Source organism: Sabethes cyaneus, chromosome 2 (assembly GCF_943734655.1).
Source record: "Sabethes cyaneus chromosome 2, idSabCyanKW18_F2, whole genome shotgun sequence".
NCBI lineage: Eukaryota > Metazoa > Arthropoda > Insecta > Diptera > Culicidae > Sabethes > Sabethes cyaneus.
In genome coordinates this window covers 17,423,912-17,444,758 of record NC_071354.1, presented here as the reverse complement: position 1 = coordinate 17,444,758, position 20,847 = coordinate 17,423,912, and the positions used below count along the sequence as shown (strand labels likewise).

Here is a 20,847-nt window from a genome sequence, read left to right as displayed (position 1 = left end):
TGCTTATCATTTTCTTAAATTAAATCAATGCCGAGATAGAACGAAAACATCGCAAATGCATGGTGGAATATTCTCCACTTGAGTGGCATTAGTTTTTTAAATTCAGTTCTTATGCAAATCAAATCGCACAAGAAGTAATTTATGCAACTATATAGGCACCAATCGAAACAATCACGCCAATTCATATTTCAGTATTCCGCCCGCTACCGATGACAGACGTTGAACATATGCCACCGAAACGTGCACCATTATATGGTAATCATTATGAACGGTCCGGTTCACATTAACGTTCAGGATCATTCTTCCCTAGACCGTCGTCGCGTCGACGGTCGATACCGAAACAACATGGTATATCGGGCGGCGGTGGTATCAATTGGAACTTGCAGAGGCCTTCGTGGTCATGCAATTTTGCAATTGCTCATTTCGATAGTTGGACCTTCGAATCAAGGCAATAAATCAAAAACGATTCGATTTCTGTGACGGCGACTGGAGCCGGAATAAATTATGGCCGATTGAAGTCTGACGACTGGCGACGTTTAAATTGGTTCTATTACTTCCTTCTTTTTTTTTTGGCAGGGTCCAGCTCCAAGCTTTTCTTTTGACTGCGTATTTAACTTTGTATGCAGATTTGTAAAGCTTTTTGTAGTCATTACGAACTCGTTCCAATTCATTCGTATTGCAAAACTTGATTATAAATTAGGGCAATTCCGTGAATGGACACTTTAGAGTACCTTTCCAATATGTTTTACTCAGTAATAGTTGACAAAATTCATGTGAAAAAAGTTTCTGACAAAATTAGATAAATTTCGAACATGCTTAAGTTCATTAAAGAAAATGAGATTCTTCCCACTGGTGTAGTATTAGTAAAACACAACTTGCTTCCATGATTTTTAAGATAATTGAAAGTATTAAAAAAAATACATATGAAAAATGTACATATGTACGTACACATCTAACGAACTTAAATAATATAAATTTTCATAAATCTTCAATGCAGCAGGAGTTACTCTCTCCGCCATCATACCTGATGGCTTGAGGATTTGTGGCAACGCGTTTGCACGAGCCACGCGTATCGGGTAAACCGGTCGTAAACAATCATTTAACTCAAATTACAATAACATTAGCACCGCCCGCAACTTGCCACAACTCACCACCGGTGAAAACGTTAGTTTGGTTTTTTTTGTTGCTTCTTTTTGGTGACAGAAGTGACCATTTCCAATCTTTTAAATGAAGACTAAACGCTGCAAGTGACTTGTTTTGACTTCAGGTTTCCGTTCTGCCACAAATGTTCAAAGTCGAATGGCTACAATGTATGCATAGGGTAAGTGGCTTAAGCCTAGAAAATGGCGTTAAAATATTTCTTTTTGCAATTGTGTTGATCAATCATTTACATTTTGCACAACGACTGTGAATTTTGCTGAAATTACAATGTATAATTTTAAAGGATTGTTGTTGATCCACACAGTGCTACCTTTACCCTGCGGGTCGAAAAGATTAAGAGGTTTCGCACTAATTTGTATGCAACAGGTGCTTTGCGAAATTTTTGCATTTTTTGAGTTTCCATGCTAGGTAGCTCTAATGGTCGGCTACGCTTTTAAAGCTGAATTTAAATTTCAAAAACTCCCAAAGCCATGCCAAAAACCGAACGTGAATCGTCTAATCGTTTTGGAATATTATTTCGTGTCGCGATGGTATTTTTTTTTTTGCTGGAGCCCCGTGTTTTACTGCACAAATTGGGTTCCAAATTCTTTTTCCCACTTGTTATATATAGCATATCACAAAGGTATGAAATTTTGGTCGAAAAACGCTAAAGCTAAAGACCGAATCTCGTACATTAACAATGAATTTCACGGAGTTACTAGAAACGATCAACATTCCAACTGGAAATGATCACAGTAATCTACCTTCCTGTAACGAACCCTACCAAATCAAAAGCTATTTTTTAAGGTTATAGTAAATGGAAAAACAAGATTAAATTAAATTTGTTGCTAACCAAATTTTATAAACAAACGAGAAGCGCACCCATGAGAAACCCCATTTCACCTTTTCTATGGGAGCTCTTTATGGCAAACATAGAAAATAAATCAAATGAAAGACATCTCCTACCATTGGTGATGATAAGTGGACGATATTTTTTTTTGTATTTTTATTGAAGACTTCGAGAAATTTTTAGATATAATCAACATTTAAAAAGGACATTAAATTCACATTTAAAGCAAAAGAGCTATGCAGACTGCCTTTTCTAGATGTTGTCATGTTAAAAAAATTTGAAATTTTTGAAGTTTATACCAAAAGAGTGACACCTAGCTCTCAAAATAGTGATTCTTTTCAACTCAAAATGGCTTCTTTCCACCACATGATCCGTCGAATAAAATCGTTATCTCCCAATAGAGACGCGAAACAAACTAAAATGGAATATCAAAATCTCAAGAAATCTGTCCTGAACACATTTTTCATATTACCAATTCCAAACGAATTTTATATGTGGTTCTAAAGCTTCAAAAGCAAAACCCTTCTACAGACGGTCTTAACCGTTAGAGGGTAAAACATACTCATTACACTGTTATTTAATTGATATTTATCTTCGCAGCATATTTGTTTTGATTTTTTAGCATAGTAAACGAACATATTTTTCATACATCAAAATGATATTAATGAAAATCAAACATCCCAAGCAACAATGTGAGTTATATTGTAGTTTTATGATGGTTTTCATGGCCAATTTTGGTCTTAAATGCCATCATAAGAGTGTAATAAACCCCAAATTGTTACTTGGGATATTAACTCTCAGCCAACCGATTATTTGCGATCCGAAGTAGTGATCAAAAAGTCAAATTATTATGGAAACAAGTAAAAAAATCGATTTATCAAAAAAGTACCAAGAAAACGGCTAGTGATACCATCCCAAGGGTGGCTCTTGACGGTGATTCCGTGCCGAGGTTGACCAGGTTTTCTTCAAGCTGTTAAGTAAGAAGCGGTGCACGGCAGCGTGTGGTTCGAAATGGGCGACAGAATTTAGAAACATGTTGTATCTACGGAGACTATAGATTACAGAGACGACAAGACACTCAAAAACTTCTAAATTTGGAATAAAAGCGGAGAGTTACCTTTATTTATGATGGTACTCTCCGTTTTGTTTCAAAATTTTGCGGATTTTGAGTGTCTCGGCGCCTCTATGTCTGTAATCTATAGTCTCTGTACCATTACGAGAATCGTTAGGGTTGCCCGCTAATAAGGCAAACCACCCGAGCACAGCGATTACAGACAACTACGAATATTCTACAGTGTGACACATATGTACTCGAACATTTCGATACATGTACTCGAACATACTCGATTTTTGTAAATAAAGGCTGAATTTTGAATTTTACTTTTAGAAGTTGTGTACCCTTAGATACAGAACGCAACAAGCAATCATTATTCTCTATTGAATCGCCTTTTGCTCGGATAACACGCCCCGCATAGAAATGCATAACGAATATTAATGTAAAAACATTACGGTTACTATGAATTTTACTGTTTACAACACTTTATGCTGTAACTTCACTTTTCATATTAATGTAAAAACTTTACGATTACAATGAATTTTATTGTTTATTACACTTTATACTGTAACTTCACTGTACCGTTCTTGGAAAATTTTTCATATAATTCGGCAACAATGCAAATTGTTTAGAAGCAGGAAATAATCTCTATCTAAGGTCCAATCCTTGGCAGGTTGAGTTATTTGTAGACACAAATTGTGTCTCTTCCTCCGTCTACTGTAGAAACCATCGATCGAGAAGTTTAATCTAATTCGTTTTACTGACGGGACGACGACATTATGCAGGCGCTTGCGACTTACTTGTTCGTCTGTCAACATATTAGCCGCGATTCTTAACGCGGGCGTTCGGGGAAAGGCTCCGTTCCTATGAAATAGACCAACCTCGTTATTTCTACGTCTTGACATCGAATGAGGTGTCAGGCATATAATTAAGTTTTTATAACGGTAGATTTTACAATTGAAAGGGAACGATAGAAGACAGTAATAAAACAAAGAGTCGATAGGATATAACAGATTGAGATAAGGCGTGAATGGGAAAGAGCGGAATTTGTTTATGTAGGTGTACTGACCTCTAATACTTTCCTAATATGAGCGATGAATGCGGCTCGAAAATCATAATAGTTCGAAGCCTATCAAATTCATTATATCTTCAAAAACATGAAATACCGTAATTAATCAGCCGGTTTTATTTTGTCCTAATAATCCGAAAGCCTACAATTTTTTTTGCAGAACTCACCTTAAATTTCATTGTAACTTCGTTGTAAAACAATGTAAAACTTATAGTGAATGTACCACACATTTTACTGTTTTTGGTTTTTATTTGTATGGGAAAAAGTCGAAAAATTTAGTGTTACATCACTTAATCACCCCCTTATTCGCTGTAAAATTGGCGGTTTCCATTAAAATTTACTGTGAAAACAGCGGTATTCATGGTAACTTCAGTGTAACTTTTACAAAGATTTTCACTGTTTCAATGTGGTTTTTCGAAGTTTTTCAATGTTTGTAACAGTGAAATTTAATGTTTTTTTGCTATACATTTTTATTCGGGGCTTCAAACGCTTTTTAGTCATTACATGCGGCACGCACTACTTCCATCGGAATATCATCTCATATCGTATTGATAACTAACTTAAATTCATCCAAATTATGATATTTATAATCCTTGAGCTTGTGCTGCATGTATCGCCATATACAAAAATCCAGTGAGTTCAAATCAGGAGAACTTGAAGGCCACTCCGTTTTCGATATGAAATCCGTCGGATTGGCTTGGCACCGAGTCTTCACAAGATTTTAAGTGTAGGCTGGAGTTCCATCCTGTTGAAACCCGTATCTTCTTCACCATACATTCCCCGAACGTAAGGTATAAAATTTTGTACCAATACCATTTCTAGATAGTATTTTGTATTAATTTTCACACCCTTGTCAATAAATAATAGAGGAAGTTTCCCTTTCTTTGAAATGCCTCCCCATACCATGACCGTTGATAAAATTTGGCAACGTGGTACATTCCGTTTGTGCTTTGGAACGTCCATGATCGAAACCGACCACAACCGAGCATTTTGAGCATGATGCGGGGTTTGAAGAAGAGATAAGTTGTCATCAGAAAAGATCACTTCGGAATCATCGTGCCGACGGAGCAGCAGTTTGCATCTTTCCTGCCGTTTTTGTTTTGTTGCTTCCGTTTATCCATGGATTTTACGTTTTTTGAATGCTTTCATAACCAGATCCATTTTCAAAATTCGACGAAGAGTTTTCCTTTTGATATTCAGCTGAACTGTCACTTTCCGTGCAGACCGGTCGCAGTAGCGACGAATTCGTTCTCGAACAACCTTTTTGACCTCTGCAGTTCTAACACTTCGTTTTCTTCCAGTTTATTTTATGGTTTTCAACAGATCCCGTCTCGACAAATCTTTTTAGTGTATAGTATACTTACTTACTTACTTAATTGGCATAACGTCGTTCCTGCCGGATTCAATGCGAAAACCATTTTTGCAGGATAGTTTTCCAGCATTCTAGCAACATGTCCAGCCCAACGTATCCGTCCAGCTTTAACCACTTTCTGAATACTTGGTTCGCCGTAGAGACGCGAGAGCTCGTGGTTCATTCTTCGCCTCCATACACCATTCTCTTGCACTCCACTAAAGATGGTTCTTAACACCCGTCGTTTGAAAACTCCGAGTACATGTAGGTCCTCTTCTAGCAATGTCCACGTTTCGTGCCCGTATAAGACAACTGGTCTAATTAGCGTTTTGTACAGTGTGCACTTTGTACGGGGGCTCAGATTGTTCCCGACTTCCGCTGATAATACGCTTTTAAATCTCACGGCTGGTATTGTTGTCCTCTGTTGCCAGTGAGCCAAGGTATACCAATTCGTTGACTACCTCGAACTCATCCCCGTCGATTACCACGGTCCCGCTCGCCAGCCTATACTTCGTTTTAGACGTATTTATCTTCAATCCAATTTTCTCTTCTTCGCGTTGTAGTCTGGTGTACTGATCTTCCACCGCCTCAAATGTCCTGCCGATAGCATCCACGTCGTCCAGCAAAGCAGATAAATTGACTGGATTTACTGAAAATCGTGCCCCGCATTTCGATCGCCGCTCGTCTTATCACACTTTCAAGCGCAATGATGAATAGCATAGTTATACGTATAGTATACAAATTCTCTTTTTGCTTCAATTGTTTTGGTCACCGTATTCCTTTGTATTTTCTTTCTAATTGATGTAAATCGGTGAAAACAACAGCTGATTAGATTAGAAAGAAAATACAAATTCTCTTTTTATGCTGTGATGTTTGAGGTCACGAAAAATACTGCACCGTTTAACAATTTATTTATTATCAACGACCGTAACTTAAACTCTGGAACGTGACACCGAACGAGACACAATACGAAAATGAAACTACGTCAAGTAAGACTTAAGTCATGATTTTTGTTCGAATATATATGTGTCACACTGTACTCGAAACATTTTTCATGAACTTAGATAACGAAGTAAGGACAGGTATGGCATGTGTGTCATCTTTGTATTTATACCACATCAGATGGTTTGCTTTGAATATGTAATGTGAGTTGTTTACAGGGTGTTCAATAAGTTCGAATACAACTTTTCATCGTTGTGTAAGTGCGCATCATGTGCGCTCTGTGTATTGCTACTGGTGTCAGCTTTAGCCTTATATATAGGATAACCGACGCACAAGGTGTCGACTTGATGTCATTTGTTATTTGTTTACTGCGCGTGATGAAGAAGTACCACAACGTCGTAGTAAAGTTGTTTGCGAGAGGTGCGCGACCCGGCGATATATTTCGGCGGTTGAAATCCCTCGAAGTGAAGCGGAATTTCATCTATAACGCCATCCGTCGGTACCGGGAGACGGGCTCGGCCAAGGACCGTGCTAGATCCGGGCGGCCGCGTTCGGCGAGGATGCCAGCAGCCATCAAGGTGGTGAGGGAGCAAGTTCGTGTCGAAACATGAACCGCTTAATCCGTAAGACCGCTGTTGACCTGTATGTGTCGATCGGGACTGCCCACACCATCATGGCGAAGGATCTGGGATGCAAGCCGTACAAGAAACGCAAGGTTCACGGGGTAACGGAGGCTACAACGAAGAACAGGATGGACAGAGCAAAACTGATACTTTCGCTGCACGCTGGTCAGGAGTTCGTGTTTTCTGATGAGAAACGCTTCATCTTGCAACAGCCGCACAATGTCCAAAATGATCGGCTGTGGGCGCCGACATTGGCCAGCATCCTCCCGTCCCGTATAAACATCCCGCGGTTCCAGAGCGCCGCGTCAGTGATGGTTTGGGGGCTTGTATCCAAGTGCGAGAAGCTTCCACTGGTCATTATCGAGAAAAAACGTGAAAATCAACGCCGTTTACTATAAGACCGAGGTTCTGGAGAAGGTTGTGGCCCCGGTACTTCGTGACCTTTACGGGAAAGATCATTACGTCTTTCAACAGGTGAATATCGTCCAAGTGTGGTGTCAAGAGAATTTGACTGATTTTCTCGACAAGACTTTGTGGCCTCCCAGCTCCCCGGATCTTAATCCCCTGGACTTTTATGGATGGTCGTACATGCTGGCCAAGCAGAGCAAATATAAAGTGAGCAATATGCACCAATTTAAGAAGCTCATTTCCAAGATCTAGGACGAGATGCCCATGGACCAGGTGCGTGCCGCGTGTGATTCTTTTGAGAAACGTCTCAAATTCGTCATAAAGCACAAAGGGGTGGGGGGGGGGGGGATTTGCTTCCACCAAATATGTCGTAAAGGTTCTCAATAAACACTGGTTCAATTAAAATTGACTTAGAAAAGAATATCTTGTTTTTCATTTTCTAAACACATTGAACACCCTGTACACGTTATTTGGGTAGTTGCCGTAGCATGTAACTAGCACAGAGAGAAAGTGACGGAAATGGTTGACAGCTTCTTTTTCTAGCAGCATAGAGTCGGGGTGGCTCTAGTCGTATCAAGAATTCCTCTCCCCTGCACTCGGTCCTAGGCTAGTTGTCGCCAATTCGTTAAACTCCCGACACACACAAGTCGGCTCCAACCTGGTGGAACCATATGTAGCACAGGCCTTTTTAATCCTGGTGCCGATGGGGTTCTTAAAGATCTTGAAGATTTTACTACAAAGTCGTCCGGTATCCTTGCGACGCGGCCGACCCACCATAGTCTCCCAACTTTCGCCTGGCGTACGATGGGAATCTCTCTAAATAGTGCCTGCACCTCGTGGTTCTTACGGCTGTGCCACTTTCCGCTATCCGTTTGCACTCGCTGTACACAGCTAAAAATAGTCAACAACACCTTTCGCGCAAATACGGCAAGTGAACGTATGCCATCCGGAAGCAAATTTACTGTCTCAAATCCGTAAAGGGCTGCCGGTCTAATTATTGTTTTGTACATCGTCAGCTTAGTGCGGCGGCGTATGCTCCTTGATCGAAGCGTCTTGTGGAGGGAAAAGTAGGCTTGATTTTCAGCTTGACTGCGTCGTTGGATCTCCTTACTCGTATTATTGTTGGCGGTGACCCGAGATTCCAAATATATGAACCCATCAACCACTTCCAGTTCATCGCCGTCAATAGTCACTGTCCATGGGAGGCAAACGTTGCTTTCTCTGGAGCCTCTTCCCACCATATATTTGGTTTTCGACGCATTGATTTGTAACCCTATCCTCCTAGCTTCCGTTTTCGTAGATTGCCTCCGCCGTCCCAAGGTTTCTAGTAATGATGTCGAGGTCGTCTGCAAAGGTTAGTAGTTGGCTACTCTTCCTGAAGATCGTTCCACTCGTGTCGATGCCCGCTCGCCCCTTCAATATCGTTATATTGAATAACATACAGTACAGTCTATCCCCTTGCCGAAATCTTCTGCGCGATTCGAAAGGACTCGAGAGTACTCCCGAAACGCGCACGTAGCTCATCATTCGCTCCAGGGTTGATTTGATCAGCCGTGTCAGTTTGTCCGGAAAACCGTATTCATGCATTATCTGCCATAGCTGTTTGCTTTCAACTGTATCGTATGCTGCTCTGAAATCCATGAAAATATGATGCGTGGGAACTAGAGATGGTCGGGTATGAAAATTTGAATACCCGAGCCCGACCCGTACCCGACTAAGAAAAAAATTAAAAACCCGTACCCAACCCGAACCCGCAAGTTTATTATTTTTGATACCCGAACCCGTCCGCAACCCGTCGGGTACGGGACGGGCCCAGGTACCATCTTTAGTGTTAAATGTGGTCAATACAGATATCCGACCCGACCCGTACCCGATTTCAAAAGCAAAAATTAAGAACCCGTACCCGACCCGAACCCGCAAATTATTTTTTCAATGCCCGAACCCGACGCGTACCCGGCGGGTACGGGTACGGGTGCGGGTTTCAGGCAAATTTTCCGCTACCCGACCATCTCTAGTGGGAACGTTGCACTCTCGACATTTATGGAGGATTTGCGGAGAGTAAAAATTTGATTCGTTTTAAGGAACACCCCAAGTAACATTTTTGTTGCATAATAGCTTATTAAACTATTGTATAGATAAGGGGGGCCCTGTAGCCGCAAGGTTGCCGAGTATGCCTTGACAAGTGAGTGGTCGTGGGTTCGAATCTTAGTAGAATCAGGCTATTCGATGTGAAGTGACTTTAGCATGGGTTTATTCCCAGGCCCCTCCACATCCTTCCTACTGCATTCTGCATTTACTAACAATGAAAGCCTCTTGCCAGGGCAAGTTATAAGAGTGGTACTTGCTTGGGGTGCGAATGAAGCCTCTTGTTCAAGGGCAAATTATAGCTTGTTCCGCTTCCTGGTTCTAGGAACGAGATTGGTAATGCATAAGTAGTAAGGAATACATCCATACATACATACACACCCTCAATCTGTGCTGAACTCTGCTTTACCGACCATGAAGCCTTTAGCCGGGACTGGTTATAAGAATGATACTTTCTCGAGGTGCGAATGAAGCCTCTTGTCCACGGACAAATTGTAACTAGTCTCCGCACTTCCTGGCTCTAGAGCTTGATTGGTTGAAAAGTAGTAAGAAGCGTGGAAGGAAAAAGGGGTGAAAACACACCGATACTTTAAGCACGGATAATAAGCAGTTCGCTCACTCTATAGCGATACTGCAATAACAACGAAGTGCGGAACAACACCTGCATAAGATCACAATAGATCAAAATGCTGGTCGTAGTGATAATATCCACACACACAAAAAAAATTGTATAGATAATTATCGTGAAACAAGTGCTTAATAAACTATTATACAACAAAAATATTGGTTAGGACGTGACTAATACCTTACAACTTTAGGTCCAAAGTAGCGGAGCATGTTTTCGATGAAGACTTATCATTAACCCCTGAAAGTGGTAGTTGGATGTTGCAGAAAATCTCGAAATGAATTTATAAACAACAAGCATTCTGACCTCGCAATAACACTACATTGTTTGTATATTTTATATATGTTATATTGTATATTTTGAAGGAGATATCTTAAGTTCTTCTGTACACCAGCACAGCGGGGATGCTGTTGGTAATAGGTATGAAAAAGTTTATTATAGAACATTTACTGTCACGTTTTTCACTCTGAAACTTGCTTGCTTACTCATGTTAAATAATTTTTATTATCATGTATTTTATCACCGTAGAGTCGATTTGAATAATTGTACCATATATTTTAGCAATAAGTACCTACTGGTACGATCAGATGTGCAGCTGCTTGAGCATCAATTTTACGCTAGTTCAAGTTTGTTCTACAGCATTTATTGCATTTAAAATAGACATGTAATAAATTTATTGAAGCGAGTTTATCGTAAGAAAATAAGATCGTTTATCGTAAAAAAAACAAACGGTTTTTCGTTTTTCATATCTAACACGCTATTCAATTTTTTAAAATCGGACAGGCTTCAAAACTCAAATGAAGCTCATAAGTTGCTTACAAAAAAATTTTGGAGTTAAAGTTACGAAATCATTTTTACTGTAATTTTCCTATTTTTTTTTATTTAAATCATGATAGCATTTAACGCATTGTCATGTTAGTACCAAAGTGTTAAAAAAACTATCCTGAACAGATTTTTCATATCGTCATTAAAAAGAAATTTCATATGAAGCTCCAAAAACGAAGACCACCTTGAGGCGATCTTACCCGTGAGATCTTACGCCGGCTCATCAACGTCAGTAGGTAAGAAGCTACTTATATAAGCACATAAAACCGGAATCCTGCCAATAATGGAGAACATGCAAACAAACCCCCCGTCGCAGGGACAAGTGTTAATTTGATTGAATAGCCATTTAATTATTAACGTAAAAGAGTTATTAAAAATCCATTTAATTAGCATTCGCCTAATGTTACCTATCAGTTACTAACTGCCGGAAGGCCGTCCACTTACGTCGCAGAATTACCCTTAATCATATGATACTTGACCACACACCCCTCCTCTTGTTTGTGGCTATAGTGGCTAAAACGGAACAATTTTTACTGCCAGCCTGTGCGGTTATTCGACTCAAATTGAAAAGCTTGTTATGCAAATCCATCGCACACCACCACCGCCGGTCAAACGGCACAGAGAAAACCTCTATCAATTCAGAAAAAGTACTAATCAATTCAGTAGGATCCATCAATAGAATACCTCGGAGCAGAAGTCATCGCCATTTATAGATGGAATATTAATTACGCCGACCTTTCGGCCAGTCTGGCCTCAACCGTGAGGACCCAACCAGACAGCGTCCGACTGGCCAGACGGTGGACGGTTCCGTGTGAGGGTGTCGGAACAAACATGACTAATGGGGTGCAATTTCTACCCGAAAAAGCAAAGCCGCCGCTGCTGCAGCTGCATACAACCATCCCATTGAGGACACCGATCGATCGATGTGAACGGAACATGCTGCTGGTACAGATTCCGACACCCGATACTCCATTCAACCATGCAGGCATAGAAGAAAGATCGGACCTAGTGATATCAGTTGACAGCCAACGCGATTTCTGCATATCGATAGTGCAATAATAAAATTAATGAAGACCTTCTCGGTGTGGAATTGGCGCTATAAATTTTTTGCCACCACTGCAGCCTAGTCGTCATCGCGTTGAGGCTCAAATTTCTTTCTTTCTGGTGCAATTGAACCATTCGCAGCGCACGGGTTGGTCAAGGTTGAAGGTCCAATGCTCTTGAATGGAGTGAAAATTGATTTCTACAAAGAGTTACACAGGCACAAAAAATTAACTACAATTGGTGAAAATTGAGCCAGCATGCGACAGTTGCGGAAACCGTTTTTTTGTTTTTCTTTCGGGCTGATTGCAGATACTGGAGTTTAGGTTCTGCATTGGGTTTTCGAATGCAAAAGTGCTACACGTGCTGGTGGAATATTTCGTAATCGTTTTCTTGTGTCAACAGTTATTGAAAATCTATCGTACATGAAATTTTGTGTGCGCTATCGATTACTGTGGGAAGCTAAGCGAAATTCAATTACATACTTCAGTCAGCTGTATGGCAATCCAGAGTGGACCTTGGACGAGGGTCGCATGAAGAAAATGTTCGGATTTCCTGATTCCACTTTTGCACACCTTTGTCTCATAGGAAGCAAAAAACGCCTTAGGATATTGTTAAAAAATGATTAACTAGCATATAGCTTCGTAGCAGAAATACAACACAAAATTGCGGTCAAATCGAAGATATAAAATTCAATGTTGTAATACAGTAATTTTTCCTGGAAAAGCTATATAGTGAATGATGATTTAATTGATTGAATTGATGATTTAATAATTTAAACTTATCAAGGTTACAATGCCGCTAGAAGGTAATTTTGCAATTATTATTTCATATCAACAATCATAGAGCATAATAAGTTCATGTAATTGGATCGAAACAATTATAGTTGCTAAATGGGCAATTTTACCAGTGCCAGTGCTGTCCATTCAAAAATAGAATTTGCATAGCATGAATGAAATAATAATTTTTGCACACCGCACAGAAATCGCATGGTATTCATACAAAAGTTAATTAAAAGTAGAGTTTTGTCACAATTAATAAAATGTTCCCATTCATTCTCGGAAGTTCTGACGTGATCAATAGGTGTTTGATTTCCCGCGATGAGCAAAAATTTCGATACTCATCCGTCGTAAGCGCAGCTCCATTATCGGAGGGCGGAGGGCGAAGCAGGCCGGATTTCTAGCTTAAATGTGTCGCCGTCAACGGTTAACGTCCGTGATTTGGTCCATAGTGGCGAGAGCTTCAACAAAGCCCGCCTAATAATTCAATACGAAATCTTGTGCTATCGGTGACAGCCGGCGGATCTGGGAGAGTAGCTTGTGGGCAGCGTTCACCAGCGTTAAGCTGCGATTTTTGCGATATAAGCCGATCACCCTTTTTGAAGATGGGACATCTACATGGATTCCTCCGGTAGGGGCATCTTGAAATTAACCCAGTGTAGAGCCATTATTAACATTTCTCGGCCATGTTGATAATGCTCTGCTTGTAGGTGGTCCTCACCGGCGGTCTTGTTGACCTTCAGCAAGCCGATTTCTCGTTTGACCTTTTGAAGATCAGGTGCTGGGACATTAATATCATCCATAGGCATTCCTAGGTTAACTTCCATTCCGCCTCCGTTTGCAACTTCGCCATTGAAATGTTCATCGAAGAACTGCTTCCACCTAACGATGACTTCGCGCTCGTTTGTGATCAGAATCCCTCCAAATATCAAGTTTTGGTGTGTAGCTCTTACGAGATTGGTTCACCTTTCGTAAAACCTGCGCGGGTCATGAGTTCGAAATATGTAGTTATTTTAATTCTTCACGATCTCCGTCCTCCTTTTGCCGCTTTTCACTCGTCGTCGTCAGGATCGTAGTCAAATGGGTCGTTGCTCGTTAGTATTTGGCCAAGTTCTCCCTATAGTGGCAATGGTCAGACAACTTTTTCAAGTCATTTTTTCTCTTCACGGCTTGTTACCATTCCACATCAAATCAACCACTTCGTTTACTCCGGGCTTTTTAGCTAGTACCGCGGTAGCGGCCTGTCCGATGGCCAGACGTATTCTGCACACTTAACAAAAAGCACCGAATTCGGTAAAATTTTACCGAATTCTAAACAGCTGAACGTTCGGTAAAAATTTCGATGGTGCCAATCGACGTTTACAGATCATTAGTAATGTTTGGTGCAATAAAAAATTTTACCGAACGTTCAGCTGTTTAGATTTCGGTAAATTTTACCGAATCGTTTAAGTGTGTGCCCCGACCGTCTTCGAGGGTTTCCCAACTCTTCGCAAGAAGGCAGAAAAAAGTCACTCGCTACCGTCAGATCCGCTAGTATCTGCAAAAGGTAGCATGTACGTGTTCGGATTTCAACTCTCATTTCTATTTTGTAAGGTGATGGTAAAAATCCGCACTCCAAAGAGAACGTATGTTCGTGATGTTGGAGAAGAACCGAACATCTGCGAGAACCTGCTCAATCTGCTCATTGTACGTTGTTCAGGATCTCCAGTCGGCTTTGTGGATATCTTTTCGTGGGAAAACATGCTTCGAATCACCAGATCACGGGAAGCAGTCAAGTTTAAGCATCATTGAACGTTGTCGTTCATATCGATGTGCAGGTTATGGGCTCCGATCACCGATCTCCCTACCGATCTGGGCGTTCATAGCCCCGAGGCTTTTATTTCCTGGACATTAGCTATATAACGGAAGCCACTCTTCAAATAAAATGTTTGTTGGGGAACGCTTCCTTCTCGTCATCGCTTCTACCTTAGTGCGGATCTGAACTGAAGAAACGGCCCTTATCCTCAATAGACACATTCTCTTGTGGGTCCAGCTAGCACGCGATCCTGCATTCTGCCCAACAGTACAAAGCTCGTTTCCATTTCGTTGGTAGTGCCACCGCACTGGTAAAACTAGGTCTTTCCGCCACGAAGGTTCCAGACCTTCACTCCTTTGCGGCAAGATTTTCTGCAAAGCTACGGTGTCGAGTTTACGGGGTTCAAGCTGTTTGAACAGCACTTGATCACCACGTACGAAATTCAGCGATCTTCAGTATCGAGTTTCCATTCGTCGTCCTTGTTTCGTCACTTAGCAAAGTAAAACCATGGGTATCACCTTCATTAGACAGTACCCTTCTTTATCGACAGACTTTGCTGCAGGTTATTAGAGTACAGTACAATACGATCAACGATCCTATTGACTCTAGGAGCACCACCCAACCGAGATTTGAACATACGACGACTGGCTAGATTAACACCGTACTTCAAAGTTAACAGGGCGGGCATCGTCGAATACTCGGTCTTGGACAACCCGTCGCCAATTTCCTAGTCGTCTCAGAAGTCGCAATTCGCTTTCCAGCTGGTCGAGCCATCGTGCACGTTGGGCCCCCGCTGTTCCTGATGCCGGTAGGGTTGTTGAAGAGGACTATTTTCGTCGCACTGTCGTCCGGCATCCTTACGACATGTCCGGCCCACCGCAGCCTGCTAACTTTCGCTAGATGTACGAGGGGAGCCTCCCCAAGCAGTGCCTGTAGCTCGTGATTCATACGCCTCCACCACTCTCCGCTTTCAGTTTGTACTCCGCCAAATATCGTCCGCAGCACTTTCCACTCGAACACGGCAAGGGCGCGTATGTCGTCCGTGAACAGCGGCACGGCTTCAAGTCCATACAGAACTACCGGTCTAATAAGAGTTTTGTACATTGTTAGCTTCGTGCGGCGGCGTATGCTTCTTGATCGTAGCGTTTTACGAAGGGCAAAGTTGGCCCGATTTCCCGCTTGGATCTCCTTACTAGTGTTGTTGTCCGCGGTCACCAGCGATCCCAAATACACGAACTTCTCTACCACTTCTAGTTCGTCGCCGTCAACGGTTACCGTCCGTGGGAGACACGCGTTTGTTTCCTTTGAGCCTCTTCCTTTTATGTATTTGGTCTTCGACGCATTTATTTTTAGCCCAATTTTCCTAGATTCCGCTTTCAGTCTGGCGTAGATTGCCTCCGCCGTCGCAAAGTTCCTGGCTATGATATCGAAGTTATCTGCAAAGCCTAGAAGTTGGCTACCCTTGGTAAAAATTGTGCCTTTCGATGCCCGCTCGTCGGATCACCCCCTCAAGAGCGACGTTGAACAGCATGCAGGATAAACAGTCACCTTGTCTCAATCCACGCCGCGTCTCGAAGGGACTCGAGAGTGTCCCAGAGATGCGTACGAAACACATCACTCGATCCAATGTAGCTCTGATCAGTCGCGTCAGTTTGTCCGGAAAACCATGTTCGTGCATTATCTGCCAGAGTTTGTCTCGATCGACTGTATCGTATGCTGCTTTGAAATCAATAAAGATGTGCTGCGTGGGCACGTTGTACTCCCGACATTTCCCGACAAGATCTGTCGGATAGTAAAAATTTGGTCCGTAATTGCGTGAGCCCCTATGAAACCCGCCTGATAATTCCCTACGAAACCTTGTGCTATCGGTGACAACCGGCGTAACAGAATCTGGGAGAGTACCTTGTAGGTGGCGTTTATCAGCGTAATACCGCAGATATCATGTTTCTTAATTCAGCCGCCCACTCTAACCCGGACGCTAGCGTGAGCCGCTCCAAGCCTGGAGTGCTGGAACTCACTAGGTTGCGAAATGTAGAGTCGTCAAGAGTCGCCCCTGACATGGGGACAGACACTCCTAGTGCTGATACTTAGCATTCGCATGAGTGCCCACTTTCCTGTCGTTATAGTTTCCACCGGCTACAACGGGTTGGCCACACGATCTTCGCTAAAGTTGCTCGTATTCCGGCTGATACCACGAGGAGGCAGGGATAGGAATTGTTGGATAAGATGCTAAGGACTGTACTAAATAATATCTACGTAGTCTCTGCGCTAGCAAGTGTAACGGCTCAGCCTTGCCAGTCAAAAAATTTCTCTACGTCTGAATTGTGTTAGAAGCAATTCCGTTGAGCGAAATGGTAATTATAATTTGCGAAAGTTATTTATAGATAGCAGGTTTTGGAAGTCAATTTCTTACTTACTTACTTATGCGTCCATGTCCGCTGGTCCCGCAGAACAAAGGGATGAAATCAGAGATCTCCACTGTTGACGGTTACCCGCCATGGCTATTACCTGTCGCCAGGACAGGTTCTCGTCTACAACCTGGATGTCATTGGCTAAGCTGCGTCGCCATGAGCCGTTGGGTCTGCCTGTTCTACGCTGTCCTTGCGGATTCCAGTCGAGTGTTTCTCTGCAGATCTCGTTCGCTCCTTTCCTCCAGGTGTAACCGATCCACATCCACCTACGTTCACGAATTTCTTTTGCTATCGACCGTTGATGACATCGACGATGGAGTTCCTCATTGGATATCCAGTTGTCAGTCCACCAGGCACGAATGATATATCGCATCGCAGGCAGCGGTTAATAAATACCTGCAGTTTTTGCGTTGTCTCCGCTGAGATGCACCACGTTTCGCAGGCATACAGCAGTACGGATTTAACGTTTGAATTCAAGATTCGGGTTTTCGTACGTAGAGTGATCTGGTTTGAGCGCCAAATGAAATATTTCGCAGACCTGCAAAGGCACCCCTGGCCGCTGTTAATTTCGCCTATGATAAATAACTGTTGAACAAGGTTTCTCCAGTTAACACGGTTGTGGGCTACCGCTCTCCAATTTCTCGGAAATAGAGTACTCTCCGCCAGTCTCGCATTGCCTGGTCTAACCATCTTGCTCGCTGCGCTTCTGGTTATCTTGTTCCTACCGGATGTGAAGCAAACACCGTTTTTGCAGCGCAATACGATTTAAGACAGTGGGCATCCTTAAAGTTCCGACCAATCTTAATCATGTGTTCAAGCTATGATGTCTTGGAGATTTGATTCACGATATACACCTGGTGCTACCTTGAAAAAAAAACGGCAAAATGATTAAATAAATAAATAAATGAAAACTTCGGGTTACATTGAAATTATATTTCAATTGAACAATAGTACAGAGAATACTTCTAACAGTATTTTCTTAATCACATAAAGAATTTAAATTGTCGGTCTGTAATAGCGCATTTTACTTTCCTACTGCAGAAAATCGATCACTTCCTCTAGCTCCCGAACCCTGGCCTGCTGGTGGGCCCATTTGGCTTCCGCCGATTTGACATCGTTCAAACCCCACTTATCGTGGGTCACCCTCTGCTGGCAGAGTTCTTCCTCGCTGTTCGTGCCGGTTGTATGCTTCAACCTCCCGCCACCACCGGTACGATCCGAACGGGGATGCTTTCGCTTAGCCGGGCATATTTTTCCGCCCGGTGGAAACGGAGGTTCGCTCATAAAACGTTTCAGGCAGCCCTGATGGTATACGTGTCCGCAGAACATTCGTATTAAAAACTTCGCTTCGGTATCGATTTCGATAACCTCTTGGGCGGTCGGTGGGAGTGACAGCTGTTCACAAATGGGACAGCGCTCTTCTGGAAATCCTTTCATTGCTGCTATGATGAACCGTAAGGTTCGCTCTAAGCTTGGTTTAGGCTTGAATTCCAATTCGTTATTCTTAATTTTTCTTAGCGGTGCTTCGACGCATTGGCGGGCAATCTCGTTTGCTTGACCATTGACAAAACGTACTAAAGCTTGAGGTAAGTTGCAATCACACTCATCCCACTGGATGCGCTCAACCGGATATCGCTCTGAGATGCGAAACTTTGCATTATAGAAGAACGGACCTCCTCTGGCCGACAGACACAGACTAGATGATTTCTGGCGCAGTTTGAGATCTCCGCTTGTGCCCTCCAACAATTTCTTAATATTGAAGATTTCTTCCGTTACAATACATAGTGGATTCTCACGTAAATACGAATCTATGAATTTAAGAACATTCATCACCTGAGGCTTACCGATGAACTGGCTAGATTTTTCATCGCAAATTTTTGTAAATCGCTCCAGGAATACTAACGACATTGATCGACTTTTGAACTCTAGCAAAAGTTTGTTTTGAGGATAGTCAACGGGAAACCGAATGCAAACCGTCAGCTGTCGAGAATCTGTGTGATTGATGTCCACGCGAATCTGTATGATAGAAGACATTGTTACAGGAATAAACACTTTCCGGTGGGCTACTATTCAGACTATTAGTTGGTACTTACTAAAGAATTTAAACAAGTGACTAGCTTAGAACAGGGTATTACATTGCAGCACAATCGTTTTACTTCATCAATTTCGTCTTCAATCAAACCCATCTTGCAACGGTCGTCGACAAAGCAGAAACTTGCGAAATTCGACGACTAAATTCACTAAATTTAATGTTTTTGTCTGTTTTTGCTTCTGGTTTTGGTTTTCTCTGAGAATAATGTCACTTCATTAAACAAAACAAAATCAAATCCCCGGCACTGAAAACAAAACACGCAAAACTGCAAATCTAGAATAAATCGTCGAAAAGGCGTAAGTGAGACTGAGGATTGACCTATTGGAGTAAAAACTGCCGCCGTGGCGCTACCTGCTGCGATGGCGATAAAAGCGAAAACAAAATAATGACAGACGCGGTATTGCGGAGATTCCACCTGTTTAGACTCCCACGCGAAAATTATTAGCATGATTATTTTCTGCGTGTCCCATACATGTTTGCAATTCAGCAATTTGAACCATCAATTTCTCATTATTGCCTCCCCCACTTAGGGGGCCAAGCCAAGTGGCCGGTTTTTCACTTGCAAAACCGGTGGCCGGTTTGCCGACAAATGAAGCCAAATTTGTACTTTTTAGCTGATTTTTTTAAATTTTCTGATAAATTTAGTAGTAATCCTGAAAGCAGTGGATCATTGAAGATAGCTAGTTTTGTAGAGACAATGCCTTGCTTCTGGCGGTAGCATACATTAAATTGTCCACTAGCGCCAGAAGCAGGTTGTTACTACCGTCAAAAGTCCATTCAATGTTCGGTGTGGTTGTAACTGTGATGTCCTGCCGTTCGTCTCCACTGACTGCTCATCCCATTTACACGGGAAACTGTCAAACGACTTCCACTTTCTCTCTATGCCGGTTACATGCTACCGGCGACTAGACACATTACATTACACATTCCAGGCAAATCCTCTACTATGCTATTAATAAAAAAATGCCACAGCGACCTGACAGCCCCCTCCGCATATTTTTGAAGGCGGGACAACCGGCCGGTTTTTGTAATTTTCAGACTTGGCAACCCTATCCCCACTGCACCCCTCCTTGCTTGACAAGCATATTTTCAATGTATTTGGTAGGTACAGGATAATTATTACTAAAATATGAATTTGCTTAGGACTCGTTAAATTGCTGCAAGGCACAATATATTTCTCAACAAATTTTCAGTAAATTTAATTTTTAACTATAGTTTTAGATTGAAAACTACTAAATTTTCATCAGGTTTTGTAAGCAATTTGCTGTTTTGCAAGGTATTTTAAAAATACTTTTAAAATAGTGAATTGAGCTTGCTGACGTTTACCGTACGCACACATCGAAGCGTGATTTGTTGTTGCTGTTGTTAGATTTTGCATTGATTCTACACGTTTGTTTTTGTTTTCCCCCAGTTATACCCCGGTAAAAAAACATACGTTTGAGTGAAAAACGATAAGTTTTTGTAGCCTTTTGCACTGGGCTTAGTACACACTTAATCGGTTCGGTAAAATTTTACCGAAATCTAAACAGCAGGACGTTCGGTAAAAATTTTTATTGCACCAAACATTATTAATAATCTGTAAACGTCGATTGGCATCATCGAAATTTTTACCGAACGTTCAGCTGTTTAGATTTCGGTAAAATTTTACCGAATTCGGTGCTTTTTGTTAAGTGTGTAAGCTCTATTGAAATAGCATAAATTTGAAGAATACTTTAAAAGTTGTTGTGGCTACTTAAGTAGTCGCACACACTCACAGT

The 20,847-nt window shown here is 41.9% G+C and overlaps 1 protein-coding gene across 1 annotated transcript; it reads right to left on the bottom strand.

Annotated features, from left to right (window-relative positions):
- Positions 1-17,958: 17,958 nt before the first annotated feature.
- On the bottom strand, positions 17,959-19,243 carry LOC128737620 (uncharacterized). Its single transcript, XM_053832296.1, has 2 exons — positions 19,092-19,243; positions 17,959-19,014 (listed from the first exon to the last, which is right to left on the bottom strand). The coding sequence occupies exons 1-2, from the start codon at positions 19,182-19,184 to the stop codon at positions 18,031-18,033; spliced, it is 1,077 nt and encodes a 358-aa protein (XP_053688271.1). The 5' UTR covers positions 19,185-19,243; the 3' UTR covers positions 17,959-18,030.
- Positions 19,244-20,847: the final 1,604 nt, after the last annotated feature.